The sequence below is a fragment of the Sphaeroforma arctica genome, assembly GCF_001186125.1.
Source record: "Sphaeroforma arctica JP610 unplaced genomic scaffold supercont1.120, whole genome shotgun sequence".
NCBI lineage: Eukaryota > Ichthyosporea > Ichthyophonida > Sphaeroforma > Sphaeroforma arctica.
In genome coordinates, this window is record NW_014040438.1 from 138726 (window position 1) to 147021 (window position 8296).

General features: G+C 40.8%; 2 protein-coding genes across 2 annotated transcripts; one reads left to right on the top strand and one right to left on the bottom strand.

The window, feature by feature from the left end:
• Nucleotides 1-2847: 2847 nt before the first annotated feature.
• Nucleotides 2848-6617, bottom strand: SARC_02638 (hypothetical protein). Its single transcript, XM_014303608.1, has 6 exons — nt 6150-6617; nt 4804-4954; nt 4317-4503; nt 3829-3996; nt 3372-3605; nt 2848-3204 (listed from the first exon to the last, which is right to left on the bottom strand). Exons 1-6 carry the CDS (start codon nt 6511-6513, stop codon nt 2944-2946), a joined length of 1365 nt encoding a protein of 454 aa, XP_014159083.1. The 5' UTR covers nt 6514-6617; the 3' UTR covers nt 2848-2943.
• Nucleotides 6618-6922: 305 nt separating this feature from the next.
• Nucleotides 6923-8160, top strand: SARC_02639 (hypothetical protein; the record flags this gene model as incomplete). Its single annotated transcript, XM_014303609.1, has 3 exons — nt 6923-7058; nt 7336-7444; nt 7918-8160. Coding segments are annotated over exons 1-3 (439 nt in total), but the record flags the coding sequence as incomplete, so codon positions are not given.
• Between the last annotated feature and the right edge of the window lie 136 nt (nt 8161-8296).

Below are 8296 nucleotides of genomic sequence, written 5' to 3' on the forward strand. Positions count from 1 at the left end.
GCTCCAGATAACTCTGACAAACACATAAGGCCAATCTTGGGGTTAGATACCGGACCATAGACTGGTGACACCGAGAGGATCATGAGACTCATTCATAAATAAGCATCAGCTTAGTTGCTAGGACATTGCTGAAAACGGTTTACTTTGTTAAAAAGTCTCTAAAATTTAATATATGAGCCACCATCTCTCTTGGGGACACATTCAGCTTTAAATAACTCTAAAAAACATCAAGAGCAATTTAATGTCTTTTTTTGCACGTACAAATAAATGGAGATGAAGTGTCTTCATAAGCACAAGCGTGATATACGTACCCAAAATATCTTGCCTAACACTTTAACATCGTATGTATACAAGCTCACCTGTCCACTACTAGTGAGGGTACAATGCTGATACAGACAACTCTAACATACATGAAGAGCCAACATCGGGGTTAGTTACTAGACCAAATACCAGCGACACCGAGTAGATCATAAGACCTGATTTCATTTATAAACACCAGCTTAGTTGGTAGGGCATTGATGGGTTTCTGCTTTTTAAATATCATTTTCAGAAACAGAGAAAACGTCTTGTACTCGGGAATGTGCATCTATAATGGAAACAATTATTAAAATATATTCGGACCTTTGGTTATCTTTAAATGATCTCATATAAGAGATCTATCTAAGTTCAGACTTCTATAAACCTATACGACGAAATTTAATCTGCAGGTATTCCCGAAGGTAAAAATACTCGATTATCTAATATATGAGCCACCATATTCTCACTTACTCAATGGAGTAGGTAATTAAAGAGTTGTTTATTGAACAGTTTTATGCACCCTTTTCTCATCTTGTCATGCCAACCAACAGTAATTACGATACGTAGGGCCCTGTTTTCGTCGTGGGGCGTATTATGGACTAGCAATTTACATTCTCTATGATTCAATTTTTAGAGCGAAAGGTTCTATGCTTTGGCCACGAGTCAGCTGTGGAGACGGATTAGAAATGCGTTCAACAAGTTGTTGTTGTAAGCTTTGGTGACTGAAAAAACCTCACTGTATGATAGGAAGAGTTATACTATCGTCCGGGCGTTCTATTGAAGAAAAACTTGATGATTACGCTTGTTTTAACTGTTGTGAAGTCGAATGGGATTTAGATATGGCTTTACAGAATCGAAGCATTGTAGCTTTCACCGTGGTGATATGATATAGTTGCACCTTTCACTATTTTGAAATAAGTATGTGCCACAATTGAGCATTGTGTGATTCGATACAGCAGGTGCTTAGTTTTGTTCGCTCCGAATTTAGAGCTTTCGTTCTTATATTTGTATTTCAACCAATTTTCATTCTGATGCCAAATTCGGGCGTGACCGGATGTTGTTTTGTGCGGGGGATTCAATTCCATCCAGGTGTGTGTGAACTCAAATTATAAATTCAAGATCGGAAATTGATCGTCTTTACAAAACTTCCTGGAAGAGTATATGTTTCCATGTGACGGTCGTAAATTTGCTATGTGAGTTGTATTTGAGGATCGACTGAAGCGATAGAATTCAGTACTAATTTTTGTCGGATCCTCAAGCGACTTGATTGCGAATCTTCTATGACCCCACGAAGCGACTGAAAACTTCTCTATTCTGGTATTTGGTCGTTAGAAGACGCCGTGGGATGAGTGACTGATGTATCCCGAGCTAATATTTGCTTTAGAACCCATTTTAAGGTCCGGAATGATTTGTATATGCTAGTCATCGAGTCCTGAAATCTTAAGTGTGTGATCTCATATTATACTGCAAAGCGTTGATTCTGGCGAGATGTGTTTCCCCAGCATATATCGTATGGGACGCCGCGCTGCACCGATCACTTGTGCGCTTAAATCATCAGAGTCGATGGGCGCTACCCATGACCGTTGATGATGCATAGAAAAATTAAATCTTCTTGTATCAAACGTTTTGTAATCGCCTCAACGAATCCACTTTTTGTCAGCTCAGCAAGAAGTTCTTGTATATCATTTATACACGCTCAACTATATTCTGTGCAAATACGAATAGGTGATAAACATGACGATGTACGCATACAGTCTGCATAAATACGAGTATGTGATGAAAAAGGTGATATAAATATGTGATAAATAAAGTGATATACATATACAGTCTGTGGAAATTTGAGCAGGTGATAAATAAAGTGATATACATATACAGCCTGCGGAAATTCGGGCAGGTGATAAACAAAGTGGTATACATATGCGGTCTGAGCAAATACGAGTAGGTCATAAAGAAAGTGATATACGTATACCGAATGTGTAAATACGAATAGGTGATAATCAATGTGGCATATGTCCATGTCTGTGAACCCTTACATCATTGCTTACTGAAGATGCGCGGTTCATACGCAAGTAAGTGTGGATGGATTTAAGACAGGCTCTGGTAAATTAGTCGACTCTACTCGCGCATAATCATGTATGTTCTACATGCATTGTTTACGGCCATATGAGGAATCCCGGAGGTAATGCAAATTTGGGGGTTTCAGCCATTTCAGTGAGTTATACGGGGAGGTCTGAAGAAACAATTTGACATATATAGTATCGCAAAGAAAATCGTCAACGGACCGAGCGTCGGTGGTATTAGTCCAGAGCCCCGTAAATCACAGATAACACAACTGTCCAACTCTCCTCTTATGTGATGTTATGATGATTCAAACAGGGATGCAAAAACGCTAACTTGCGATCCAAGGGGGCTTTGATTGCTACTTAGATAAGCGCTTCTGCTTGACGAGTTCCGATCGGAAAAATAATTTTCTGGCATCACCACACCCGAATTCGCACACGATCATCTAGTCAAAATTGCAGTTGCTCACACAAACCATCTGTATACTTATCGGATAAGTTATTTTTCTATTTAATTTGAGATATATAACATTCTTGTTGATTTCGACAGTTAGGGTTCAATAGCCACTCCGAAGCAAAATGACCGCTATAACCGAGGGATCGCTTTCCGGGCGAAGCGCAATTCATTCATGACCCACAAAGCAGTCGTTAACAACGCAACAGACCCTGATTGGTGAGTAACGGCTAAAGGAGTGGGTACGAAGTAGAGTAAGGTAGCAATACCTAACGATACTTGGAGACACACCATACCGGCCATACAATTCACTGCCACCTTCGCTCGGTAGGGAAGTCTAGCTTTACGAGATTGTGCCCATAACCACAGCACAGTAGTCGCAGTGGTCATACCCTGAAGAGAATACAAAATGATAGTGAGTTTCGCCATAATATATAGAAGAAAAAAAAAGGTATACGCTGATCAAATCCGCCAAAATAGAGGTGAGCTATGCGTATGAACTTGAAAATTTGATAGATCAGAAATATCCAATGAAAATGGTAGACAAATCATCAACATACAAGTACACGGTGATTGAATTGGACCGTGGTAGGATTCTCCAAAATGTTTCGATACCACGGACTGAAGGCCCACATGTCAGTTGGAACCCACCGGTCAGCCATTTTAGGGAAAGAATTGTATGTGAGTCCAGCATCGAGACCGGCTACGAAGGCCCCAGAGAGAGCCGTCAAAAATATGAGTCCAGCAGCACCGTGTACTCTATATTTCAGCGACACTGCACGCAGATCGGTGATCTATAGTGATCCGCAGAAATACAACAGCGGGCTTGGAAATTAGTACAGTGGAGAGCAAGGTATGTGTGAAGATCATAGGTGTATGCCTGAATAACAACTTGTTAGTATCAATTGTACCTTCAAATGAAGTTTTAAAACCAAAGTGAAACAAAAGAACACACATCCATGCCGATCCAAATTTCGTTATGAATACCGAAAACGTGTAGTCACGGATGGTGCATACCTTGGCGGGTGTAGTCATGTTCTTTAACCCTTGCCAAAACGTAACCGTATAGATAACCAAAGCCAGCCCCAAATGCGCACACAGCCTATACTGACTGACGCGAGGTACGGCATTGGGATCTGGATCCTCGTGTAGTCCACTTTTGACCATGTACCATCCCATCAATCCCTGTATTGAAGCAGAAACCGGCATTGTGATACAATTAATCGATATTTCCCCCAAAATACACACATCAAGCCCGAGTACCCACTCTGATCACTTCATCAAAACAGCAGATTGGAAAGGATGCAATCCGTACAATCTCGCCTGACTGCTCCTTTCGCGTGATTACCTCCCCTGGATTACATCAAGCGGAAAAATACGGAAAGGTAATATCGTAGCGAAACATCCACCATTAGCGCAACTTTGAGATACACAAGACACGTGTTACAGAATGACTTGCGCAGAAAGCTAATCCGGTCCATGTAGATTATTATCGCGACACTAACCTGACATCCAATGAGCAATCCCACTAAACCAATGGGACGTTTCACGCTGGAGGGTACCCATTTACGCGTTAAGTAATAAGCGGCTGGCACGGCATACACAACGCCGATCATACGCCCCCAGATACGATGAAACCACTCCATGTAGAAAATCGATTTAAATTCGTCGACGGTCATATGCATATTTGTACTGCAAAAAAACCGAACAATTTGGGTAATCATGAGGAACTAAACCATGACAAACACATATAGATTAGAGGCGAGAAGTCAGTACTGCGCAGAGAGTGTCAGGCACAGAAAGAGCACGGCATTAAATAAAGATAGCAGAGAACGCTTTGAGTATTGACAACAATTCTGGATGAAGGTCGAGTTCCCTACCCCGGAAAAATATTCTGCAGAAATACGCCACAGAAAGTTTCAATCTACAGGGCGCTGAAGGAATAGTATTTCCATATACTGTCAACCAAAACATTCCTGACATTCAACCTACTATTTGTATTCCGGATACTTCTGATATTCCTTGAACTCTTCCTCCCATTCCGCCGCAGTCATTGGAGGGCGTATACCAAATAAGGGATGCCAATTCGTCATTGAAAGGCCAGATTCTGTTAATCGCGTGATCCCACCAAGAACAACGGCACCTAGGGGAGTATATAAGAAAACCAATATTTTTATCTTAGATCGGAACACAGAGGGTTGATGCTACCATGAGGTGACAATTGATCCACAGTGAAATGTCGCCACGGCACACCTATGCCACACACTGTGCATATTTAGATCGTATAGCTAACATCCAAAAATGCCATCGAGAAACACAGGCACAGGTACCAGCAATTGCCCAAAAACAAGAGTGTTACAATGATAGTACTCCAGCACAAAAAAATTGAGAACAATAATAAAAACTCATGCGGGTTTTTCTGGATTTGCGCATGTATTGTATCGATGAATTTAATCCACGGGTACGAAACATAGTCCAAGTACAGAAAGAAATACACGCGACTTCAACCTATATTAGTGATGTGGATCAATCATAGGTACTTTCGAATGGCTTGGTACGCCGATGTCACCAACGCTGTGCAACGCGCAAATAGAACAAAAAAATAACTTCATTTAACGTTCGTAGAACTGAGTGTCAGAGTATTTCGGACGATTTGTACAAGATCATTAATGGTCAAACAACACAATGGGTATTCAAGCGTGCGCAAAATTATTTCGCAAAGATAGAATTCGGTGTTTTGTCTACCGATTTCGAATAAAAGTGCCAAAGGGACAGGTTTTTCCATTCGTCCCGTCGAAATGCCGAGCATTTATCATAATGTGCTTAAATTTGAATATATTTGTTGATAGATAACGCCGGTATAGAAAAGCAAAGATACACGGCCATCTGGCCGATATATCGTTAAGGCTTGTTGACGATGAAACCATGCCCATGATCGAAAACACACGTGCGACCCTCTCAGATCTTACACAGAATTGATAAGAACGTGATTAAAGCTGTTGATGCCTATGAGAAGAGTTTCACCAAAACCTCAAGAAATATCGGTGTTCACCATCGGATTTCATCCTGGTATTTCTTCCGTAATCGTGGCACATATCCGAGTCTAATGTTTATATCCACAGTGTATTGGCACCTCTCTGGAGCCGATGCATCTCCAGAGCACACACATACATAATAAACGTAAGATATAATAATCTTGAAGATCGCTGTCAAGAAACAGCGGCCATGTATATACAACAAGGGCTAACCCATTAGAATTGAACGAATATCTAGACGCAAATCTCGACACAACACACCACACCATGGAAAATGAGCGGTAGACCAAAATCGATACTTACCGACCGTCATTACAGCAAGTCCCATGAAATAAACGCTGACGCGTTTTGTTTGTGCCTCCGTCATTAACTTGGACATTGCATTAGAGACAGAAGCTGCCTGTGAGCCCGTCGTTGCTCCTGACAAATTGACAGCTCCAGGAATGGCACTCGACTTTTGTGCGCGACTAGTATGTACAAACCTTAAAGTTGATAATTTGATGTTATTGTTTATAAGCTTCGTACAGCTACATAATGAACTATAAGTTGCGGCGCGATTGGAGTATGATACCGCCTTTCTGGACGTTGCGAGTAGAGTGCTACTCAGCTGTCGGTGGAATTGCTCACTTCCCCATAGTGGTACTTTGCCTCGTAAACACCAAAGCATAATGATGTATTGTGATTCTACTGATTGAACTTGGTGATATCTTTTAAATCTGAATCTCAACTATTCAGTCAGCAATTGTAGCTTATTGTTCATTCTAAAATCTGTGAAATACAAACACACAACTTCCACTGAGGTGAGCATATAAATAAATTGTTGCACATTAATTCTTGAAATTCTTTTGCTTCGTCGTCGTTGCCTATCCACACAAAAGAGAACCCAAAGAACATTCTCCTCTAAAACCCTAAACCCTAAATTCCTAAATCGGACAAACCCTAAATTCAATCTATACACACGTGTCAATTTCGACGTGTCTTCATGGTGTCATCATGGAGTTGTAACTTTGTGTCTGTATCTGAGACGGCTATGTTGTGCAGGTATTCGCCCTGGACGGTCCAGTCTCTTGTTGGACGGGGAGTGCATTGCTGACTGCACTTAGCGGAATAAACTGATATTTTAGAATGGAATACCCTCCTGACAACAGTTGGTTGGAGCCTATCAAGCGCCAATACTATGCGGTCGTACCGCTGAAGCAATTCATTTGGCCTGTAAGTTACGAATGCAAAAAAAAAGTTGAACGTCTCGCAGTTAAATCTAACATCGTTCGAAAATAGTGCCATTGCGTGGCTAATTCACACTACCCTTAACCATCTGGCTATCTCATGTGTTATATAATTTGTGCGCCATCGTTTGAACATATAGTTCAATAAAAAGTTGCTAATAAAGATGGAGGGCTGCTGATTCTATATTTTTTCATTGTGAGCAGATATCCATACAACTACTTTTCTCAAATTATATGAATTGCTTTGCACTCCTTGATGATAGGACGATCTGGACGATGCCACGCAGCTAGATTTCTACAACGAAGTATTGAATGACATTCGTATGGTGAACTTACAGCCGAGGCGGAGTTATATTTTCATGATATTCAAAGGTTAGTTCGACATCCAGATGCGAGACATCGACGTGTTTCAAACCGAGTCCAGTATTATTATCATTTGAATTCTGCATTTTTATACCTTCTGGGTGATGCATATCTTGCAGAGAGATAAATTAGTGTCATATTACGTAGCTGATTATAATGTATATTGGATCATAAATCCTGAACAATACGATGCGTGCACTTATATTGCTAGCGGTTAGGTAGGTGCATAAAGGTTCATATCGAGATCTCTCCAGAAATGTCTTGCTCTTGAGGGTTCGGCAATTGAGAATTAAATACTTGTAAGTGATTGACTCTTATTCGCTTTGATACGTATGGTCTCTGTTTATATTCCCATATACACAATGGGCAACATGGGCGTAGATTGACACCAAAATTGTACCCACGCCCACGATACAATATTGACGACTGCTATACCTCGTTCTTATTGGTGCGCGCTATCTTTGGGGTTCTTTTGAAATCAGCTTTGCAACGCAGCATTGAGGGATATGGAGATACAATGATTTCTGAAATAGCCGAAATATGGCAAAATATGCTGATACAAAGCTGCACAAGAGGTAGCGAAGACGAAGGGTTTAGCTATAAATCATATTTTCTAGACGAGAATCTTAAGAACGGAGTTGTCCTTACACTGAAGGAATCAGATGCTTTCCTATGCAAGGGAACAACTGGGCTTGTCACATGGGAAGCTGCGAAGATTTTATCAGGTGAGTAGCACACATTATGGGAGCGTTGTTGCAGTATTAAATATCACATACTCTGCTTCGGGCAATGTAATTTAGAGCATGTGCTCTATACAAGTTTTATACTTTAAGTACGAATCTGTGTATGTATACCAATACA